This window comes from Hyaena hyaena, unplaced genomic scaffold (assembly GCF_003009895.1).
Source record: "Hyaena hyaena isolate Hyena2069 unplaced genomic scaffold, ASM300989v1 scaffold_121, whole genome shotgun sequence".
In the NCBI taxonomy this organism is placed as follows: Eukaryota; Metazoa; Chordata; class Mammalia; order Carnivora; family Hyaenidae; genus Hyaena; species Hyaena hyaena.
The window spans coordinates 2489279-2513679 of NW_024080753.1; the positions used below are offsets into that span (position 1 = coordinate 2489279).

General features: G+C 52.3%; 1 protein-coding gene across 2 annotated transcripts in view; it reads right to left on the reverse strand.

Moving 5' to 3' along the window:
• ACVR2B (activin A receptor type 2B) overlaps nucleotides 1–9105 on the reverse strand; it is a 33023-nt gene extending 23918 nt beyond the window's left edge. For both annotated transcript variants that reach the window (XM_039237229.1, XM_039237228.1), the window contains exon 1: nucleotides 8700–9105. In XM_039237229.1, the coding sequence (XP_039093160.1) occupies nucleotides 8700–8751 (52 nt within the window). In that variant the 5' untranslated portion in view covers nucleotides 8752–9105. The remainder of the gene's footprint in view (nucleotides 1–8699) is intronic.
• Between the last annotated feature and the right edge of the window lie 15296 nt (nucleotides 9106–24401).

Genomic DNA, 24401 nt, shown 5'->3' on the forward strand with positions numbered 1-24401 from the left:
CGCCCCCCCCCCCTCCCCCGCGGGAGGCCACTGGCGGGCCCACCGCACCTCTCCTCTACCGCCACAGTAACCAGGGTGCCTCCCGGACGCAGGGAGCCGCCCCTCTGGCTCGCCTGGCGCCCTCCATGAAGTGGGCTATTTCCAGCCTCTGCAATCCAGCGTTTCTAGAGGGGAGGAGAGGCTCACGTGTTGCTGCAGAGGGCCACCCGCTGTCTCACCCAGCTTCCGCCCCCACTGCCGTCACCTGGGGGGCCGGGGGGTGGGGGCTGGAGGACAGTACAGCCATTACTCAGTATCAACTGAAATTTAAGAGAGACATGTCCCGGGGCGCCTGACTGGCTCAGTTGGTAGAGCATGTAACTCTTGATCTCAGGGTTGTGAGTTCAAGACCCACAACCAGAGTAAAGACTATGTAAATAAATAAATCTTTAAAAAATAAATAAATAAAGGGGTGCCTGGGTGACTCAGTCGGTTAAGCGACCGACGTTGGCTCAGGTCATGATCTCACAGTTCATGGGTTCAAGCCCCGCGTCGGGCTCTGTGCTGACAGCTAGTTCAGAGCCTGGAGCCTGTTTCAGATTCTGTGTCTCCCTCTCTCTCTGACCCTCCCCTGTTCATGCTGTCTCTCTCAAATAAATAATAAATAAATAAATAAATAAATAAATAAATAAATAAATAAAATACGCCTATCCTATGAACCAGAAATTCCTCCTGTTATGTATCCTTGAAAACCAATCTGCCTACTATATACAATCAGAAAGTCCATCAACAGGAAAACTAGATAAAATGTAGTCTATACACAAACTTTGAAATATTAGACAGATATTAAAAAGATCAAGGTTCATCCATATGTATGAGAAAGACGCTCAAAACATATCTCTGAGGTTAAAAGCCATGACATGTAACAACACAGATGTAAGTCGCATACATGGTGAACAAAAATGGACACAAAACAGCTCACTCAGAGTCCACTCATAGAAAGCACAAAAACAGGGGCGCCTGGGTGGCTTAGTCAGTTAAGCGTCCGACTTTCGCTTAGGTCATGATCTCACGGTTCGTGGGTTCGAGCCCCGCGTCGGGCTCTATGCTGACAGCTCAGAGCCTGGAGCCTGTTTCAGGGTCTGTGACTCCCTCTCTCTCTGACCCTCCCCTGCTCACGCTGTCTCTCTCTCTCCTAGAAATAAATAAAAACATAAAAAAAAAAAAAAAGAAAGCACAAAAACAGGCAAAATGAACGTGGCCTTGGAGAAGCCAGGGTCATGGTCATCCTTAGGGATGTAGGGAGACGCTGCTCGGGACCAAAAAGGGCGTGTGGGGGCAGGGGCGGGCCTTTCTGGTTCTCTACCTAGATGCTGCTTCCCTGGGCATTCGCAGCTTGTAGAACTTCATTCAGCTGTCACTTAGATAATTACCCTGTTCTACACACACTTTATACTCCGATTAAATGTTTGAGAAGGAACAATACCATTTTAGGTTAAAAACTCTGCTTCTTTAAGCCACTTTCACAGATGCACAGATAAAATGTGTGGGACTCAGATGGGGGCCAGGGGTAGTAAAGGGCCCTCGTTTTACCTGTAATGTTTCATTTTCTGAACATATGTGCATTATGTGTAAGACTAAAAATTAATAAAATTTAAAATATGAAAAGGAGTTATGGCCAAAGTGACCTCTACTCCTCCGACTACCCCCAGGGTGGCTAGCCAGGAGGGCCCTGGGGAAGAGGAGGCTGGGGAGTGGTTTTTCAGGGCGGGGAAGGAAGGACTGCATTGCCCTGGCTCTTCTTCCCGAACGGCCCCGCAGGGCCCACTCGCCGGTGGAGGCTCACAGGAGGGGCCAGCCAGGTGGGAAGGGGAGTCAGAATCCACCTCTGTAACTTTCCGGCCCCCCCACTTCTGACCCCCAGGTCCTCAGGGCTTAGAGAAGCTAGGCCTCCTTAGGAGGCTGAGCCTCGGGCTTGGCTCCAGCCCAGGCCCCGCCCCAGCCGGTGGCTCTAAGGTGAGGCCCCATGTGCCTGGCGTGTGAGCCCCTGAAGGCAAGGTCAAAACTCGGGTGACAAGGAAATCCCCCCCCCCAAAAAAAACAGTAAAATAAACCAATAAATAATCTTAACCAATGGCTGTCAGCCCAGGGCTCTGGGAACTCACGCCGGCTTCTGAATCAAGGGCGGGGGAGGGGCGTTGAGAAGGAGGGTTGTGATGACACCAGACGTCACATTAGAGGCATCGTCCTAGTACCTGAAGACGCTGTGCACCGCCACCCAGGGAAACAACCCCCTGAGGTGAGCGTCCGCGACAGCCTCCTGTCACCAGGGCGCAGGTCCAGGAGGCCAGCAGGGGCCCCGCCCTCTCCTCCGATGGACAGGCAACAGCTGGTGTGCTCACACCTTCCCCAACGCTTGACCACAGGCTCCGGGAAGCAGCCTTCTCCAACCTCCAGCCAAGGGCTTGGGTTTCCAACCAGCCTTCCTCTTCCTTCCCGGGAACTAATTTTAGCCTCCTTGGTTGTCAGAGTGGAACGAAATAGTCCGCAGAGGAACATTCGCAAACAAGAACAGAAGCTCACCTGGCCAACACCCCCAGAGACGCCCCTCTGTGTGGCAGGCCCGGCCCCCAGACAAGGTTGGGGGGGCACGCTTCTGCCCAGCCAGGCACCCTTCCTTTCCAACACCTGCTCCCAATGTCCGCACGTGCCCAACGAGAACACCCAGCCAGGCACCCAGCCAGGGCTGCCAGCCCCCGGGAAGCGGCACGCGGCCCACCGAACTGGGATGGCCAGGCCGAGGCCGCGCTGTCCGGAGGGGGGTCGCCTGAGGGACCCTGGGCCCCGGGGGAGGGGGGGCACCGCGCACCCCCAGCCCGAGCCCCGGCTGGTTTCCAGTACCTCGGAGACGCAGACGCTCAGAAGGCCCGGCATCTCCTCTCCCCCATTGTGGGCCCCACCCCCAACTTGGGCATCCCGTGGTGGCACCACCAGGTCCCGGGAAACAGGCACCTCTGGGCCAGGCTGGGGCTGGAGGAAAACCAGAGGGAGCCCCCAAGGGGTGGGGATCTATTCTAGAACAAAGATCGGGTGACCGGGGGGAAAGGGAAAGAGACACGCATTTGGAGGCGGCAACAGGACGGAGCCAGAAGTCTGCGCCCCAGGAAGAAGCCCTTTAAAATCAACCGCGGACGCACGGGTGCTGCGACGCCGGAGACCCAAGCACTCAGGGCTGCGCTCTCCCACCCCAGGCGCCCCGGCCGCCACCGGACCCCGGGCAAGCCCGGCTCGCAGGCCGGCGATCAGAGAAGCGCCCCCGGGGAGCCCTCCCAGCAGAGCTCGGGCCAGGTCGGCGGGGGCGCAGAGAACAGCCGCGGGGCAGGGCACCCCCCACACACCCCAGCGCCCCGCCCCTCCCCGGGGCCAGGGGGGGTCTGCGCCCGTACCTCGGGGGAGGGGCCGCCCGCCCGCGCCCGCGCCCCCCGGCTCCGCGGGGCGCCCGGCGGCCGGCCTGCGGGAGGGCGGGGGCATCGCGGCCTCAGCTCCCCGCCGCGCGGGCGGCTCCCCGGCCCGCGGCCCCCGGCTCCCAGGCGGCGCGGCGGCCCGGGCGACACGCGCGGCCCGACATCCTGCGCGAGTGGGGGGGCGCGCCCCGCGGGGCCCAGGGCGGCGGCGGTGGGCGGGCGCGGCCGCCCTGAAACCCGAGCCGCTTGGGGGAAACTCGAGGCCGCCAAGATCCCGCCCGCGGCTGCCCCCGGGCTCCCGGCCGCTCGCGTCCCACCAGACTCAGAGCCGCGCAGGCGGACGCGCGGGGGCCCTGGCTTGGAGACCCCGGCCTCCCACCCGGATCCGCACGCGCCGCACCCCGCTCCCGCGGCCGTCTCTTTCAAGCCGGGAACCCAGAACCCGCATCAGGCGTTTGCAACCCGAGGTGATTTGCGAGCCCTCCATTCAGGGCATTTCCCTGGTCACAACCACGCCGGCACTGGGGCGCCTGGGCAACTCCGTCCCTTAAGCGCCCAACTCTGGGCTCCGGCTCAGGCCGTGGTCTCAGGGTTCTCGGGTTCGAGCCCCTCCTGAGGCGCTGCGCTGACAGCGGAGCCTGCTTGGGATTCTCGCCCTCTCTCTCTGGCCCTCCCCCACTCTCTCGCACAAATAAAAATAAACATTAAAAAATAAACAGCACGGGGCGCCTGGGTGGCTTAGTCGGTTAAGCGTCCGACTTTCGCTTGGGTCATGATCTCACGGTTCGTGGGTTTGAGCCCCGCGTCGGGCTCTGTGCTGACTGCCGGCTCAGAGCCTGGAGCCTGTTTCAGTCTGTGACTCCCTCTCTCTCTGACCCTCCCCTGCTCACACTGTCTCTACCTCCTAGAAATAAAACATTAAAAAAAATTTTGTTAAATAAAAAAAATAAAAAATAAAAATAAACAGCAAGTACTGCTACTAGCACTTAGTGGCTGGAGACCAGGGATGGTGCTAAACACCTTAGGGCACAGAGGGCTCTCCCCACCCCCACCCCCAAACACACACACACCGCAAAGGATCCTGAGGCCCAGAGCTGAGAACTGAGAAATTCTGCTCTCGTCTACACAGCCAGGACCATGCCTGAGGGCTGTCACACCCAGTGTCATTCTCCCAGGTGCTCCCCAGACCAACTCCCCGAGAGCCGCCAGACCTCAGTCCACAGTACCAAGCCCGTAAGCTCTAACCGGAGGCCCCCTGGTCCCGCTTGCACCACCCTGGGCTCCCAGGAAGGGGCTGAGTGCACTGGCAGTCAGGGGCGGGGGACTGCCTGGAGGGGGAAGAGGAGCCAGGGGCTAGCATGCAGACACTACGCAGGGGTCACAAAAGGCAGAAGCAAAGAAGTCACGTCCAGTGGCTAGACAGGGTGAATGGAGGAAGCAACGTGGGAACAAGCCCAGTGCAGCCCCCCAAGCCCACAAGCCGCCCTGACCACCAGTACGGCGGCTCCGTGCAGCGCAGCCAGACTGCACGGAGCCCAGTGCAGCGGGCCACATGTCCCCGGCGACAGCGCCACACAGCTAGTGTGAACGCGCAACGCGTGAGCCGCTGTCACACGCACATGCTTTTCCTCTTATTTGTGTCTTCCCAGGGGGAGGAGTTCACCGCTTTCATCAGTTTCTCAGACGGACCACGGGACACACAGGTCCATGGCAGACGATGGGCACTCTTCACTGGGCTCCACGAAAACGCGGTTTCCCGGGGCGCCTGGGTGGCTCAGCCCAGCTCGTTTCGGCCCAGGTCACGATGTCACAGTCTGTGGCGTGGAGCCTGCTTAGGGTTCCCTCTCTCCTCCCTCTGCCCCTCCTCCCCCCATGCGCACGCACACTCTCTCTCTCTCAAAATTAATAAACAGGAAAGAAAGAAAGAAAAGGCGATTCCTTCGGTGGAGGCCCAGGGGAGTCCGGGTGCTGTGTGGTGATTCTCGAAGCCCACAGACCATGCAGGGTGGCCCAGCAGAGGCCCGGCCAGGCCGCGGAGGCTCGGGGGGCCGGGACTTGTGTGTCCACACGGCTACAGAGCCTGCGAGGCTGGGCGAGCTGCTCTCATCACTGACCTCGGAAGAGCCTCCAAGAGATGAAGGTGCCCGCTCCGCCCAAAGGGCAGCCCACCCAGCGACGGGCCTGAGTACCCAGCAGGCACCCGGATATGTAGCACAGGACGCCGTTCCCTGAGAAATGGCACCAACAGCCAGTGGCTCTGTGGTCTGTGCCCTTAACAGCCACCGCCAGACCAAGCCCGTGGGTCACTACACTCAGCACGCTCACACACTTCTCCCCCCGGGAAACGCACGACACGTGTGGGTCAGAGAGCGGCCGGCCTGTGAGGACCACTCGGGGCGTCAAGGCTGGCAGTTCCGGATGGGCCGGGCAAGAGTCGCGTCCTCCTCCCCCAGGGGCCCCTGACAGTCCACTCGCAACATTCTCCACCCTACCCGATTCTGAACCCGAAACACAGAGATGGACGTCAGGAGTTCTCAAGAGACACGCAGACACGTGTCCAGGATCTCCACTGCGAGGCAAGAACCAACCAACTCATTCTGACACAAGGACGCGGGGCCAGGCACGGAGCCCCAAACACTGACCTCGCAGAACTGATCGTGCAACAAGCACCGTGAGCCACTATGCCAGCCTCAGTTCTGCCTTTTCTTCTAGGCCTGCACCATCCAATACGGTAAACCACCGGCCAAATGTGACTACGGAGCCCTTGAAACGGGGAAAGTTTAAGTTGAGATGTTCTGTGAGTATAAAATACACACTGGACTTTGATGATAGTACCAAAAAAAGAAAGAAAAGAAAAAGAAAAAGAAAAAGAAAGTAAAATACCTCATTAACCGTTTTAATACTTATTACATGGCGAAATGATTACTTTGTATATATTAGGTTACATAAGTCCACCATCAAAGTTAATTTCATCTTGTTATAGATGGAACGTTTGTGTCCCCTCAAAATGTGTATGTTGAAACCCTAACCCCCAAAATGATGGTATTTGGACCTGGAGCCTCTGGGAGGTACCCAGGGCTGGACTGGGTCATGAGGGGCCCTCGATCTGGGATCAGTGGAAGAGGAAGAATGATCCCTCTCTGCCCCGCCCTCCAAACACGCAGGAGAGGCCACGACAGGTGAGGTTGCAGTGAGAAGGCGCAATCCGCAAGCCAGGAGGGGCCCTCGCCACACCCCTGCCCTGCTGGCACACGGACGCAGGAACCATGAGAAATCAGTTCCGTTATTTAGGCCACCTGCCTGCGGTATTTAGTACAGCGGCGGGGGCAGACTAACACACCTCTTTACCTGCTTCCTGACACCACTACTAGAACATTCTAAGTTATGTACGTGGCTGACCCGGTATTTCTGTGGGACGGGGCTGCTCTTGCTCCTCCTACCGCGTGCGCAGGGGCTGGGGGTAATCACGCCGGGGACCTGGAGGGGGACACCCATGAAGAGGGGGGCCGGCTCTCCCCCACCTGGGCCTGGGCCTGGGCCGGCTCTGCCCCCAGCAACTCGCAGACCAGGGCGGTGGGCACCACAAAACCCGCGGGCGTGACCGCAAGAAGCACCCAGCGACCCCACCTTCCTCCCGGGGCAGGACCGCGGCTCCTCGGATGCCCCTCCACGCCCCACTCTGCAGGGCGCACGGCTCAGTTCCCCCCACGCGCGAGGGGCCCAGTCCCAGGCCGCGCTGTCTCATCACCGCGGGAAGGGAGGCTGCGGGGACCGGGGCGAGACGGTCAGGTCCGGTCCGGGTCCGGGGCTGCCCTGCTAGGAGGCGGCCCTGTCTGCAGGCAGGGCGGGACTGAAAGACGCTTCTAGAGACGGCCAGGCCGGTGCTGCCGGCCCATCAGCCCTGTCCCCCCGGAGGGCAATGCCTTTCTTCCTGCTCTTCCTCTGCGCTGACAGAGGCCCAGTCCAACACCGTCGCTGTGCTTCCAGCACACAGGAAACAGCTCCAAACGGGCCGCGACGCCGCGTCGCACACGGGGCCCGAGTACCGAGACGGGGGTCTCCGTCCTGACCCCGCACGCAGGCTACGCAGCCCCAAACTCCACACGGGGAACGCACCTGCTCCGGGGTGTGGACGACTCGGCGACGCTGCATTAAACGGAGGCGGCAGAGTGCGGCCCGACGGGGCAGAGGGTCCCCACCCCGCCCCCGCGGCCCAGGCCCCGCCCCCGCGGGTCTCCGGGACTCTGCGCCGCCGCCACCGCGGGCGGCCGGGGACCCGCGCTGCATGTGTAATGGGGCCTGGGAACAAAGACTCGCAAGACCCGGCGCCGCGACCTCCCCGGGCTTCGCCCTGGGGCTTCAGCGCGCGGCTCTGCACGCTGCCCGGGGCCGCCTGGAGCCCCCCGAGCTGGACGCGGAGCCCGTCCGCACGCGCACCCCGGGCCGGGCGCGCCCGAGCAGCACGGGAAGGGGAAAGGCGCTGCTTCGGCCTCGGGGGACGCGCTTCCGTGGCGGCACTCCCCGTGTACGCACCCGCACCCACACACCCTGGACCACGGCACGCGAGCCCCGCCGGCCACCCGCCCCCGCCACGTGCGTCCCAGAGGCACAAGCAGGGACCTGTTAGTCTCCCGTCGCACCCCGCCTCTGCCCAGGAGCCTCAAACAAAGCGGGGCGTGCGGTGACCGCACCTCGCGTCCCGGGGCCGCCGCAGGCAAAGCGGGCGTAGGTGGGAGCTGGCGCCAACTGCCCGCGTCGCGGGGAACACGACGCAGACGCCGGCGGGATGGGGTGCGGGGGACTCCTCCAGGGAGTGCGAAGCGGCCCCCTTCGTTTCGCTACACCTAGAGGCTCCGAGGGTCGCGCGCTCCTGCCCCAGCCCCTTCTGCACCCACGATCCCGCCACCTCCAGGAGAGATCCGCCTACCCCGCCGGGCCCCTTCCCCACGCTCCGGTTTTCCTCTTACTCCCCCTGGGTCGCACGCGCCCGAGGAGCCTGAACCCCGACCCGAGGCACCGGGTCCCGGCCCGGGCCGTGGGGTCGCCAGGCCGCCGCGCAAACAAGACCGTCCCCCCCCAAGAGTGGCAAGCGCGGCGCCCATTGCGCCCCCAGTCCCCGCCCCGGGAGGTGCGAGCCGGGCGCAGGTGGCGCGGCGGGGAGGCCACGGGTCCGCCCTTTGTTGGTAAACAGCGCGCGGCGCGGGAGACCGGCCCCCGCGCCCTCCCCGCGCCCCCCGCGCCGAGCTCGGTCCTTACCCGCGCACAGCGATCCCCAGAGGAGGGCGAGGGCGGCCCAGGGCGCCGTCATGTTCCGCGGCGCCGCCCCGCCGACACCCGGAGCCCGCGGGCAGGGCCGCGCGGCGCTCCCGGGCGCGCCGGGCCCAGCGGCCGCCGCGCTCTCCTTCCCGCTTCTTCCTTCGGCCTCGTCCCCCGCGCGTCTCTGGCGCCTTCGTCCCCGCGCGGCGTGAGGCTCCGAGGGCCGGGCGGCGGGGCCGCGCTCAGGGCCGCTGCGGGCGGCGCAGGTTGCGGCCCGGGCTCCGGGGCGACGCGGGGACCGGGGGGCGGCGGCGGGGCGCGGGCCGGGGCGCGCCCGACTCGGGCATAGCGCGGCGGGGCTGGGCCCGGGCCCCGGGCGCAGGGGCCGAGTCCGGAGGGGCCATGAACGGGGGGGAGGGGCGGGGGGAGGGGAGCTGAACCGAGTCCAAAATGGCTCCTGAGCCGCGGCCGCGGAGCCGAGCCAGCGGGGAAACCCGGATGTTGGATACAAAGAGGCGGGCGAGCGGGGCGGGGAGGGGGAGGGGGGGCGGGCCCTCCGGCCGCGTGGTCCGCGCCCCCCTTGGGGGCGGCGCCCCGGAGAAACAACAACAAGGAGGCTCCGCCCCCAGCCCGCGCCCTCCGCGCTCCGGGAGGTCGCGCACCCCCTCCGGACCGGAGGGCGAGGCCGGGGGCGCTGGCGGAGGTGGCGGCGGCGGGCCGGGGGGGCCCCGCGGCCGCCGCCCCTGGGAGCTCGCCCCGCGCCAGAGCCCCGGCTCGCGAGCGCACGCTGCCCTGCGCTGCGGGAGTGGGCGCGCAGCCCCTGGGCCAGCCTGCGCTCCCCGCCGCGCCTCCGTTTCCCCAGCTCGGGAATGGGGGTCAGTGGGAACCGTGGGAGAGTCGCGTCTTTCGTGCCGAACTAAGCGGCTGAAATGACAGGTAGTCCCCACGTCTGCAACCCCACCGCCACGCACACACGCACACAGGCACACACGCGCACAAGCACACGCACACAGGCACACGCACACAGGCGCGCACACGCACAGCTGGGCATCCTGGACTCGGATCCATCCGTGTGAGAGCAAGCGCCGAGCGCCTCCGCGCCGAGCAGCAGCAGGTGCTTCCCCAGCCTTACGCGTGTCCTCAGCGCCCCCTTCCCCACCCCCGCTTCAGTCTGCACCTTCCAAACTGTTCTCAATTGCCTCCAGTCCCCCCGTGGAAGGTACTGTCTGGCGGAAGATTCTGCCGACCTCTCCACCTGCCACGTTCCTCCTCGGGGCCCCTTGTGCATCTCCGGCCCCGCGCTCCCTGTCACTCAGCCAGGGCTTGGGAGGCTCGCGGTAGGACTCCCAGCTGCAGAGGGAAAGACAGCCCGTCACAGCTCAGAGATGAGGCGCAGGGCCCTTGGGTACAGAAATCGTCCTCCGGCTGCTCCCGACTTGCCACGGCCTTCCTAGGAGCAGGGCCAGGGCAGCTCTTCAAAAAGCAGACACCTTATTCAAACAAAATAGTATGTAAAAGTCCGCCATACAGAATGAATATTGATTGCCTTGATTGAAGTCGAAATGAGGGTCCGGCCACCCCCACTTCCCAAAGCACCAGGAGCAAGTCGATGACCGCATTTGGAGTCACTACCCAAAAAGATCGGAGTCTCTAGGGGCGCCTGGGTGGCTTAGTCGGTTAAGCGTCCGACTTTCGCTTGGGTCATGATCTCGCGGTTCGTGGGTTCGAGCCCCGCGTCAGGCTCTGTGCTGACTGCCAGCTCGGAGCCTGGAGCCTATTTCAGAGTCTGTGACTCCCTCTCTCTCTGACCCTCCCCTGCTCACGCTGTCTCTCTCTCTCTCTCTGTCTCCTAGAAATAAATAAAAAAATATTTAAAAAAAAAAAAAAAAAAAAAAAGATCGGAGTCTCTAAAAGTTCCTTCCAGTTCTGGAAAATCCTGTGGAAAGTGAGGCGCCTCCTTGCCGCCATCCCTGGGTGGGAAACTGAACGCTGCTGTGTGCTGAGCAAGAAGCAGCGGAGTATGGGACCCCCGGCTGTGGACACGCTATTTCCTAATCCTCCTGGGGGCCAGGTCCAGAGACATGTGACGCAGAGAAGGAACTCCATATTCAGAATAAGCGCCTTCCAGGAAAGATGAATCGCCGCCTCCTCCCTACCAGAAGTATCAACTATAACCCATTGTGCCCGCACTTAAATTGGGCTGGTTCCTCTCTTCTACTCCATACAGTAAGAGCCCAGTGTGGTCCAAGTTGCCAAGACATCTGTCTTCCACCTTGATGTCTCTGGAAACTCCAAATTTGTGTTTCTAACAGCCTACATGACATCTCTGTCTGTCAGCCTATCAGGCGTCTCCATCCCGGCCCAGCTAAGCCAGAATCCCCCCTTTTCACCACAAATCTACTTCTCCAGTTGCCCCTGTCTGGATCAATGGCATCACCCAGCAACCAATCGCTCACGTCGAGACTGGAGGAGCCGCTCTCGATTTCTCCCACATTCAGTCCATCAGCAGGTTGGCTTCAAAAACCCATCGACCATCAAGCCACTTTTTCCATTTGTACCATCGCCACCCAAGCTCTCGCATCGGACGACTGCAGTAGCAGCGAACTGGGAGTGGCTCTGGCCTGCGTGTGCTGCGTCTCCTCTACGGCACCCGAAATGATCTTTTAAACATGGACCTAGTACCACATTACCCCCTTCCTGAGGGTCCTGCCATGGCCTCCGGTCACAGGGACCAACGAGGCTTTGCATCATCAGCCCTTCTTCCTCTCCAGCTCATCACTATCAGCCAGACACACCGGCGGGCGCTCTGCTCCTCAAACACAGGGAGGAGGTCTCTGCCTTAGGGCCGCCACGCTCTCCCCTGCCGCTGCTGCGTGCCCTTCCCGACTCTCTCGGAGAGCTCAGATCCATGTTGCTGAGCTCATGAGCTCAGCCTCTATCTCTGCTATCGTTTAGTTCATGTACCCATATTAGCTGGCAGGGCAAGGTGATAGAGAGATCTGGAAACCAAGTTTGGCTTGGGTCTTCTGTTCTTTGAAACAAGAGCACTAAACACCCCATTTGATATTAGACATGAGGTAGCTGGCAGCTGAAAGGCAAACAAACAAACAATATCTACTACAGAACTTACGGCAGGGAGTTCTCCCATCCAGGGATCCCGTGTTTAGGACCTCTACCCCGCTGCTTCCCCCCTGCTTAATGAACATAGTCAGAAACCAAGGAATTGGGAAGAAACAACTGAGAATGGCACCCTTCAGTATCGGGCTAATCAGGATGGAAAATTAGAGCATTAAAGAATGACTTGGTATCTGAATAGTTATAAAGCATTTTATTGTGAGGGTCAAATGCATTTATTTGTCAAGATAAACTTTTAAAACAACCACAATCTTTTGTAATTTTATTTGGAGAGCTCTCCACTTTAAAAAAAAAAAAAAAAGTGCAGTGGGGGGGCGCCTGGGTGGCTCAGTCCATTAAGCCTCTGACTTTGGCTCAGGTCATGATCTCATGGTTCATGAGTTTCAGCCCTGCATCAGGCTCGGTGCTGACAGCTCAGAGCCTGGAGCCTGCTTAGGATTCTGTGTCTCCCGTTCTCTCTCTGGCCCTCCTCTTCTCACGTTCTGTCTCTGTCTCTATCTCTGTCTCTCTCTCAAAAATAAATAAACATTAAAATTTTTGAAGAAAAAGTGAAGTAGGCCCAGCGTCTCAACTTCTGAGAGTCACTGGTTAGAGGTATGCTATAGTGGGTAATTGTGAGAGATCTAGGATAATATATATTAGAACATATTCAGGGCTGATTTAGTTACAGCAGTACCACAGTAAAAGAGTTCAGAGGGCACTATTCACTCTGTATAACGGGGGTGGGTGCATGGTTTCTTCGGCAACACCATTGCCCCAAACCTTAGTAAGCTATCAATTTATTTCCAATCTATTCTATATGCCATCAACGTAAAAGGTTACTTCCTTGACAATTCTCAAACTATTTTTATTTCTTTTCCTCCTTCATACTTCTCCCCATTCTCTCTTTCTTAACTTGTGGTGGCCACCCTGAGGGCAACTAAATTAATTGAGTTGGGTAGAAAGTTCTCTCAAAACAGAGTAGATTATGCAGCGGTAATGGAAAATCTCCAAATCTCAATGGCTTAAAACAACCGAATTTATTTTTTGCTCACGCTACCTGTCCCTTGTGAGTCACCAAGCAAGTTATACTCCTTGTAATAACTCAGGGACACAAGCTATGTAGGCTCCATTTTGACACGTGTATCTATTATTGCAGAGACAGAAGGAAGGAGCGTGTAAATTATATTCAGGCTCTTAAAACTTCTACCAGATTCCAGGAAAGTGGTGGCTAGATTGGTGGTTACATAGGTTTTGAATCTTCCAATATCCTCACAGAGCGGCTTCGGGGAAACAAAAACGAAAACAGAATAGCCACGTACATTTGCAGTAAAACTAGGTGACGAAGTTTCCCCCAAAACACCAAAACTACAAGCAAATGGAGGCAACCTACAAACCACCAGCAATAAGAGAAGCCTCACGGACCAGCGTGTGTGCAAGGGGGGCTGAGGAACGCCGCGGGTGGAGGAGGCCCCGGGACAAGGGGCCCCACGGAGCTGAGAGACGTTCACTGGAAAGCACACGGCTCAGTAACTTAAGAACAGTAGGTGCCGCTGGCAAGGGGTTTCCCCAATCTGACGCGAGCGAATGCAGAGACTCTGGTAAGAATAGAAACAGCTGGAACATTTGCCTCTGTGAACTCTTAAGACTGATTAGCCAGGGCTCTGTTTTATTTATTAGAGAGAAAGGGAGTGTGTGTACTTGAAAGCGGGGGAGGAGCAGGGGGCGACGGAGAGAGAGAATCCCAAGCAGGCTCCATGCCCAGCACAGAGCCCGATGCGGGGCTCCATCCCCTGACCCCAAGATCATGACCTGAGCCAGAATCAAGAGCTGGATACTTAACTGACTGAGCCACCAGGCGTCCCCACATTCCTACCGGTCAGTTTCCTACATTGAGAAACTGCTGGAAGTGGAATCAAAGTGGAGCTGGATGAGATTCTTCCTCAGGCCATCATGTAGTAACTGGAATGGCATTTGCCCTTCTACCGTAACAAGAAAAACGGACAAGATATAGGAGGCAACTATTTTTGCACATTATACAAGCTGTAATCCCTGAGAAAAGACCAAAAAAAGGAAAGGAGCCTTATGATTGCCCCTGCTTTCTGCCTGGAGACGCGTCCAGCCCACAGGGCAGGCAGTGTGTCCCACGAAGAGCCTGGCAACCTTGCGGATTTGAGAACAGAGAGGGAGGCCGGAGGTCAAGAAGGCTACAGCAAATGTAACGGGGCGCCCGGGTGGCTCAGTCGGTCCAGCATCCGACTTTGACTCCAGTCATGATCACACGGCTCAGCTCGTGAGTTCGAGCCCCGCGTCGGGCTCTGTGCTGACAGCTCACAGCCTGGAGCTGCTTCGGAATCTGTGTCTCCCTTTCTCTCTCTCTCTCTGCCCCTCCCCTGCCTCGTGCTCTGTCTGTCTCTCTCAAAAATAAACATTTTTTTTTTAAATGTCTTGCTTTAAAAAAAAAAAAAAGAAGGCTATAGCAAACTTAAGACCAAATTTTACTCTGGCAGAGTACCAGAGAGAGGGGAACTACATAAAGAAAGCCAGGCACCTGCAGAGGAGTCCCCTTGGGTCTTTTCCTGAATTCTGAGTTGCACATACATACAGTGAAACTCCATGGGGTGAGAGAAAAAACAAAAAAAAAAAAAAGAAGAAGAGCTATAAACTGATTAGCTCCAAGAACTCACACAGGAAAGGGAAGTTTTAGCTCTAACCATCCAGAGCGGAAAGTCCTTCTTAAATACCCAGGGCACCCAGAGGGCACGAAGGGTCACCCAGCAGCAGAGGTGAAGCAGCCAAGAAGAAGGGCTACCGTAAGCCCACAGTGCGAAGCCTTGAAGTGATCGAGCTGATACGTAAGTAACTGAAACACTTACCAGACAAAAGCTCAACACTTTTTGAAAGGAATTCAACACATTTCTGACACGCTACAATAAAAAATTTACAATGCCCAACGTTTAAAAAATTTACTAGACATGTGAAAAAGCAAGGAAATGTGACCCATAAGCAGGAGAAAAATCAGTCAATAGAAACAGAAAAGACAGAGATGATGAAATTATCAGTCAAGGATTTTTAAATGTATTTATTTTCAATTTTTTGTTAATGCTTATTTATTTTTGAGAGGGAGAGAGACAGACAGACAGACAGAGCGCCAGCAGGGGAAAAGATGGGGGGCGAGACATAGAATCCAGAGCAGGCTCCGGGCTCTGAGCTGCCAGCACAGAGGCAGACACAACTCAGGGCTCGAACCCACAACCCACGAGATCATGACCTGAGCCAAAGTCAGGCACTTAACACACTGAGCCCCCCACATGCCTCCCAAGGAGTTTTTTATCTTTTTATTTATTATTTATTTTTGAAATTTTATAGTTTATTTATTTTTGAGACAGAGACAGAGCACGAGTGGGGGAGGGGCAGAGAGAGAGGGAGACACAATCTGAAACAGCTCCAGGCTCTGAGCTGTCAGCACAGAGCCCGATGCGGGGCTCGAACCCACGAACCTCGAGATCATAACCTGAGCTGAAGTCGGACGCTTAACTGACTGAGCCCCCCAGGCGCCCCTCCCAAGGAGTTTTTTTAAAGTTCTTATAAATATACTGAAAGACTTGTGGGAAATATGAACATAATGAAGAGAGAATGAAAATATTTCAAATATGGACTTCTCGAGAGGAAACATAGAATCTTTTTTTAAAAGATTAACTGGATGAAATTGACAGCAGATTAGACACTGCAGAAAAATAAGATGTGTGAATTTGAAAACACAGCAGTAAGAACTAGCCAAATTAAGTGTGGGGGGGCCAAGACTGGAAAAAAAATTAACAGAGACTCTCTGACCTGTGGAACAATCTCAGATTCTCTAACATGTCTAACTGAAATACTGGGGAATACAGCAAAAATATTTGAGGAAACAATGACCAAAATTCTTCCAGGTTTGATGAAAACTAGAATCACACAGATTAAAACACTTAATAAACCCCAAGGAGGGGTTATTAACAACCCTCCCCTAAGCTCAGGAATAAGGCAAGGACGACTGCTCTCCCTACCTCTGTTCAACATTGTCCTGAACATTCTAGGCACTGCAGTAAGGCAAGAGAAAGAATACTGGAAAGGAAGAAGTAAGGCTATCTTTTTTTTTCACAAATGACATGACATGTGTAGACCCTACATACTCTACTGGTACAAAATACTACTAGAATTAACAAGTGAATGCAGTAAGGTGAGAAGATATAAGATCAAACAAAAATATATTTCTATCTGCTAGCAATTATGCCAAGGAGCGTTTCTATAAGCTAGCAATAAACACTTGAACAACGAAAAACCCTTACATCAGCACGTGAAAATAGTAAGTATATATAGATGTATAGATGGTCAATATACACATAAAAAAGTGCTTGACATCGCTAATCACTGGGGAAATACAAATCAAAACAATAAGATGCCACTTTACACCCATTAAGATGGCTATTATCACACACACACACACACACACACACCAAAATAAAAACAGAAAATAACAAGTGCTGACAAACACGTGGGGAAATTGGACTCCTTGTGCGTTACTGGTGTGACTATAAAGTAGTGAGCTGCTGTGGAAAACAGTATCGAAAAATTAAACTCAGCATTACCATATGATCCAACAATCCCACTCCCAGGTCTATGCCCAAAAGAACTGAAAGCAGGGACTTCAACAGAAACGTGTACATCAAAATTCACAGCAACTTTATTTGTGAGATCCGAAAGACAGAAGCAACTCAAATCTTCATCAATGACTGAATGGATGAATGAAATGTGAAGTACGTGTAAAATTATTCAGCCTTGCCACATGGATGAACCTTGAAAACACTGTGCTAAGTGAAATAAACAAGGCATAAAAGGACACATGTTTTATGATTCCCCTTATATGGACCTAAAACAGGTAAATTCATAGAAGCAGAAAGTAGTGGCTTTCAGGGGCTGGGGGAGGGAAGTGGGAGGTATGGCTGAATGCAAAAGAGGTTCAGTTTGGGATGATAAAACAGTTCCGGAGATGGACAGTGGTGATGGTAGCACAACACTGTGAATGTATTTAATGCCCTTAAATGATACACTTAAAAGTAGTAAATGTTATACATATTTTAAGCACAATTTTTAAAGTACTTAAATAACTAGCAATGAGTTTAATAAGATACATGTAAGACATATACACTAAAAATTAGAAAACTTTGCTGAGGGGAATTAAAAAAGTCCATAGAGGGGCATCTGGCTGGCTTAGTCACTGGAGCACGTGATGCTTGATCACAGGGCTGTGAGTTCGAGACTCACACTGGGTGTAGAGATTACTTAAAAATAAAATATTTTTAAAGAGGAAGTAAATAGAGAACTATCGCCTGTGTGTATCAGTACATACAAATCTTCCTCATTCTTTTTTCTTTCTTTTCCCCCCTGTAAGTTTACCTATTTATTTTGAGAGAGACAGAGAGAGAACTAGAGCAGCACACGAGCAGGGGAAGGGCAGAGAGAGAGGGAGAGAGAGAATCCCATGTAGGCTCCACGCTGTCAGCACAGAACTTGATGTGGGGCTTGAACCATGAGATCCTGAGCCCAAATCAAGAGCTGGATGCTTAACCAACTGAGCCACCCGGGCGCCCCAGACCTTCCTCATTCTTACGTACCATAATCCATTCAACATTCAGCTGGTCCTATATTAATCAATACTTGCTTTTTTCCAAATGCTTTGCTTTATTAATAATCTCACTAGATAGATGATAGATAGATAGATAGATAGATAGATAGATAGATAGATAGGTGATAGATAGATGGATGGATAGATGACAGATGTTTTGTACGTTGGAGGTCGGTCTTCATGCACATTCCTATTGGAACTATTGGATGGCATTCGTATTTGGTTTTGTTAACTGTACTCACATCAGCGTCACAGCCTTGATGTCACAGCATTTTATCAAACTTCCGGATTTTTGCCAGTTTTCTAGATGAGAAATGATATCATGGATAAGAATGAGCGTTTCTAAAACTGCTGAAACAGTATTTGTATTTTTTCTGTCTCTTTTTGTTGTTGTTTGTTGCTGATCATTTTCACTGGGTTCCTGGCCTTTTCCTTTTCCATTTCTAAGAGCCTTCATGCATTAGAAGAACCAACCCTTTGTCTTTTAGGCGAATTGAAAAAATTGTCTCTTAATTTGCTTTTTTTCTTTTGATTTTTTTTTTTTGCCATGATAATTTTTCTTTTTTTATTTTTTTAGGCAAATATATGAAGCTTTCTATTTCGGGATTCTGGATTTTAAGAGATAAGAGATTTTCCCTAGCCTACATGATACATGAATTCATCCCTATTTTCTAGGACATCTATAGTTTTACTTATTATATTTAGATTCTAATCCTTCTGGAATTTATTCCGGCATGTGTATGATAGGAGGGTTCTTATTCAGTACTTTTGTAAATGGGTATTCAGTTTTCTTAACATTGTGAATTAAGTCCCTGTGTTTTGGGCTTGCGTTTTTCTCACATGCTATGTGTCCTTATGTGATTACGTTTATTTTTGGTCTTACTGTTCTATCCCATTGATCAACCTATTCCTGAAACAATAGCACATTTGAAAAATAGAAGTTTTATAATGCTTTATTATCTAGGGCTAGTGGATTCATTGAATTTCTTTTCAGAGTTTTCCTCCATATTTCTGATCGTGTGCTTTTCCACATGCTTTAGAATCACCTACTCCCAAGAAGTTCCAAAAAGAGGTTCCAAAAAGGAATCTCTCCCCCAAGTTGGTATTTTTATTTAGATCACATCAAATCTTTGTGATTCTAAGTAATGCTTTTGCTCATCTATTTTTATACCCATTTTATATAATCTATTTGTATACCTCTATTTAAATATCTTAACTTTATTGCTGCTATTATAATTGGGCTCTCCACAATATGTAATTTTTATTGATGATATATATAAACACTGCTTTTTATATTAAAACTTTATGTCCCGCTACTTTGCTGAATTTTCTTATTTGCATTAGTTTTAGTGTTGATGCTTTGAAGTTTTCTCTCTTCCTTTCCTGTTCTTATGTCTTGGTTCTCTTCGGTCGAACTGCATAGGCTGCTAGGTTTAAGACACTATTAAATGGTAGTGGAGATGGGGGCTTTCCTGACTTAGTCTTGATTCTAGCAGGAATTACTCTAGTGTTTCCTCATTAAGTAGATGCTGGCTTTTCCATATTTTTTAAATTAATTAATTAACTGTGTGTGTGTGTGTGTGAGAGAGAGAGAGAGAGAGAGAGAGAGAGAGAACTTCAAGTAGGCTCCATGCTGACAGCACAGAGCCTTTAGCTGGGCTGGACTCCATGAACTGGCATGATCATATCCTGAGCTGAAATCAAGAATCAGATGCTGGGGCGCCTGGGTGGCTTAGTCGGTTAAGCGTCCGACTTTCGCTTAGGTCATGATCTCACGGTTCGTGGGTTCGAGCCCCGCGTCGGGCTCTGTGCTGACTGCCAGCTCAGAGCCTGGAGCCTGTTTCAGAGTCTGTAACTCCCTCTCTCTCTGACCCTCCCCTGCTCACGCTGTCTCTCTCTCTCCTAGAAATAAATAAAACATTAAAAAAAAAAAAAAAAGAATCAGATGCTTAACCAACTGAGCCACCCAGGCACCCCAACTTTTTTTTTTAATCAGGAATGAGTGTTAAGTTTCGTCAAAGGACTTTTCAGCAGTCATGATCAAATTGCTTGTCTTCTTAGATCTATTAAAATGGGGAATTGTATTTACTGATTTTCTAAGACTGACCCACTAAGCTGCACTTGGCCATGATCGGTCAACTTCAATGCCCTGTTGGTTTCTGTTTGCTGAAGTTTTCTTTTGGAATTTTCTTATTGATATTAATCCAATAATATTTGACAAATGTATCATTTATAAATATGATCTTTTTGATTTTTTAATGTTTATTTTTCTAAGAGAGGGGGTAGCAGTGGGGGAGGGGCAGAGAGAGAGGGGGACACAGAGTCGGAAGCAGCTCCAGGCTCTGAGCTGTCAGCACAGAGCCTGATGCGGGGCTTGAGGCATCACCAACTGCAAGATCATGACCTGAGTCGAAGTCAGAAGCTTAACTGACTGAGCCACCCAGACGTCCCTCTAAATATGATTTATACTAAATTATAGACAATTTGACAAAATTGGCAATGACTTCATTGCTATTAATAAGGGATTGATATGTGATTCCTTATTTTGTACAATCTTTATGAGGTTAGGTATTGTAGCTGTTAACTATTGTTTCTTTTTTTAATGTTTATTTATTTTTGAAAGAGAGAGAGAGACAAAGTGAAAGCAGGGGAGGTGCAGAGAGAGAGGCAGACACAGAGTCTGAAGCAGCTCCAGGCTCTGAGCTGTCAGCACAGAGGGCGAGGTGGGGCTTGAACTCACGAACTGCGGGATCATGACAGGAGCCAAAGTCTGACGCTCAGCCGACTGAGCCCCCAGGCGCCCCGACTGTTGTTAACATCATGCTTCCTACCAGGCAACCAGAAACCCCGAGGCTTACAGCAGCAGCAGGTTTGCTGCTCACGCCACAGTGCTCCTGACCCGGCCGGGCTGACTTACACATCTGCAGTTCCACCAGTGGTCGGCGGGGGCACGTGGGAGTTCATGTGCTCGTCGTCTCCTTCTGTTATCACAGTAGCACTGCTCTTACAAGAAAGAGAAAACTCACTCGTGCAAGGCAGTTCGAGCCTCGGCCTGCACCCCACTTACTGACGAGGCCAAAGCAAGCCGCCCGACCACCGGGACTGCGTGGCACAGCGGTGTAGCGCAGCAGCGGGCGCGGCGGGGAACGCGGGCCGTTTCCGCAGCTGTCTCGGGGTTCCCTCCTGGCTGCGGTTAAACACCCCATTTCCACACGTAAACCATGCACACCCCCATCCCACGGCCCCGGAACACCTCAGCCGGGCTTCGGGCTTCACAGTCTGAGTAAGGTCTGCTTGTGCCTCCTCTTGAGCCAAAGACGTTCGAACCAAGAAGCCAAATTCTTTGCCTCTCCCGGCCGGCGTGAGCGGGTGCAGACAGGGACAAGGTCACTGCAAAAGAGCCATCATTTGGGAAGGGTGAGGATGGGAGTAGACAGCAGTCACTTGCCCACAGCAATTCCCAGCCCCCCGGGAATGCGTGAGCAGGTGCCTCCGCTCTGTGGATGGGGGATTCTTTGAATTTCTATTGCTCCGTAACAGCAAATGATACCGTTACCACCTAAAACAGCACCCGCTTATTACGACTCCTGTGGGTCCAGAAGCCGGGCGTGGCCGGCCCGGCCCTCGGGTCCTCCGCACCAGCACCTCTCACGAGGCCGCATCACGAGGTCGGCCAGGGCTGGGGGGCTCACCTGGGGCTCGGCTGGGGCGGCCGTGTGGTGGCTAGCAGCCCCCAGCCCCCCGTTAACGGCTGGACCGAGAAACTGCCCTCCCTTCCCCCCACGACGTGGGCCTCTCCACAGGGCAGCTTCCGGCATCCCCGTCAGCACCGCTAGGAAGACAGAAGTTTATAATCGTGCGTAACACGCCTTCACTTTAGCCGGGTCTGTCAGGAGCACGCTGCAGGTCTTGCTCACCCCCAGGAGGAGGGGGTTACACGGGGTGTGAATACCAGGGGGCGGGGGTCATCGCGGGCCGACTGGAGCTGCTCTGTCACACTGGAGGCGGCAGCGCAGTCCCCTGCCCTCCTGGCTCTGGGCTCCACCCTCGCCATCCTTCGCTTTGCACTGCCGTCTCCAACACTTCTGAAGGCAGCCCTGGGAAGCACGGCTCCTCAGCCTGCTCCCTGGCCGCAGGAAGTTGGGGGCTCAGAGTCTTTTTACACTTCGTCCCTTTTAATCTAGGCTGATGTCACTTTTATCAGTATAGCTCCCTAAAAAGTTCTGTGGATCTTCTACGTCTGATTTAAATCCACTCTCTACACCAAAGGCCACACCCAATCATTTCTGAGATCTCGCTTGCTCTTTGGGCTTAATCACTGATGATCAAGCTGCTTGAGGGACAAGAATCTCATGTTTCCTGGAAAGTCATCTTAATCAGCTGGGAAAGTCTATTAGATAATGCCTTGAATTGAATGCTAAGACCTTCTTTCAGAGGTCTTAGCAAAGTGTCTTTCACCCCTTGACTTTGCTTTTACTTAAAGCTATGTCTTAAGTCATATCTTTTATTGGCTTAAAGGGATGAAGAGGAGAGAGTTATTATTCTAGCGCCTTCACATTCCCTCTAAATCCTACTTCAAGCCTGGCTGGTTCTCTTCTGAGTGATAGTTGACATTTTCAACATTCTGCCTATGAAAGTCTTTTCTCAAGCCCAAATGTTCAGCAGGTACATTTTCCACCTTCCAAGATACCACAGGTGTTAGGTTTCTGTGTAATTTTCAGCCTCCTGAAATAATTTTCTCATCATTTTTCCAAGCTCCACCCCCAGTCCAGCTCCAATGTCACATATATTAGTTTTTTGATTTGGCACCAATTTCTGTATCAGTTATCTATTACTGTGAATAACTCCTTTTAAATATCAATGCCTTGAAATAATACATATTTAGCTCATGAAATCTGTAGGCTGGTGATTTAGGTTGGACTTGCCTGGGCAGCATTTCCCGTCTCACCCGGACCCACTCACATGTCTGGGAGAGTCAGTTACCTTGACTGATCCAGGATGGCTTTGGTCAGGCTAGATTAGACACAAAATTTTTGTAATAAAGGCAGAGAGTGCAATGAAAGAAATCTCAATTGCCTAAGGACTTTTCAAGCCCATGCTTGCATCTTGCTTGTGAAAATCCCATTGGCCAAACTTGCACGGCTGAGCCCAGAGTCAGGGAGGGAGGGCACAGCACAACCCCATTGCAAAGTTTGTGGATACAGGGGTAAGTGAAGGATTGGGGTTTATTTTGCAATCTAGGGATCAATGTTGGATTGCTTCATACAAATAATCTGGAAGTGTTTCTTCTTTTCCAGTGTCCTGGAATATGTTATGTAGCAAAGGGATTAACTATGAAAGTTTGGTAGAATTATCCTGTGAAACCATCCGACCTCAAGTCGTTTCCATAGTAATCTTTTCCATTTCCTCGATGAAAATTAGTCTGCTTAAACTTTCTACCTCTACTGGAGTCATTTTACTACATTAGGTGTTCCTAGGCCATTACCATTTCATCTTGGTTTCTAAGCTTCTTTGCAGGATTCTACAAAATAATCCTTAAACTTAAAAATTATTTTAACTTATTTTTCACCATTTAAAATTTTTTAATATTTTTACTTCCTTGCCCCTTTTCTTGATTAAGTTAGCTAGTGGCTTGTCTATTTTTCCCATATAATCAAAATACTCTTCATTAATTTTATTTTCCTAATGTGTGGTCTTATCATTACTTCTCATATCCCCCCTCTTTTGTTCAGTTTTTTCTTTGCTTTTGAGTTGTATTTTTAATTCATTTATAATTTAGTCTTTCATCAATGTTACAGTACTTTTTTTTTAAATTTTTTTTAAAATGTTTTATTTATTTCTAGGAGAGAGAGAGAGACAGCGTGAGCAGGGGAGGGTCAGAGAGAGAGGGAGTCACAGACTGAAACAGGCTCCAGGCTCTGAGCTGGCAGTCAGCACAGAGCCCGACGCGGGGCTCGAACCCACAAACTGCGAGATCATGACCTAAGCGAAAGTCGGACGCTTAACCGACTAAGCCGCCCAGGCGCCCCAATGTTACAGTACTTTTAAACAATTCACTTATCACTGCTTTAAATATATCACAGATTTCATTATCATTTTTTTAAAATTTTGGTATATATTTCCGCTTTGCCCCAAGAGCAATTCATAGAAAGCCTTTCTCCAGATGGGACTTAAAAAAATATTTTACTGAGTCTTTAAATGTGTTAACATACAGCGCAATATTAATTTCAGGTGTACGGTATAGTGTTCAAACTTCCATACAACACCCGTGCTCATCACAGGTGCCCTCTGCAATCCCCATCACCTACTCCACCCATCCCCCCCTTCACCTCTCCTGGTAACCGTGTTAGGGTGTTTCTCGGTTTACCTCTTTTTTCCCTTTTGCTCATTTTGAACTTTTTAAATAGATGAGTTAAGCCATTTAATTGACTAATTTGACTCTATGCTTGTTATTATATTGCTGTGTGTAGGATACTACATTCCCTGCATGTTTCTATGTGATTTATTTATTGTCTTTACTATTTTTTCTTTGGGCATTGAGGGAGATTTCTTTTTTTATTCTAGTGATTATCTTTATACTACACTATTACCTTTATATAATGTTTCGTTTTTTCCCTTAAGCCCCAACTATTTGGTTTGTCAACTTTAAATGATATCCTTTGCCTTGTACACGTTGTCTTTGCAACAAGATGTTTTTGTCTTGTTCTCTTTCTCCCTTTTCATTCGTTTCATTGTTATTTCTACCTCGTCAAAGCACATATACCACTTGATGCTATTCTTCCACCCTTATCTCCACTTTTATTTTGGTCTTAGATCTGAAACTAAAGATATTGAATGCTCACCATCAGTCATTTTGCTGAAGTTCCCCAACCATCTCCTAGTTGGTTGAAGCTTGTCTTTTAGTAAGATCCTTCAGGGTTAGGAGT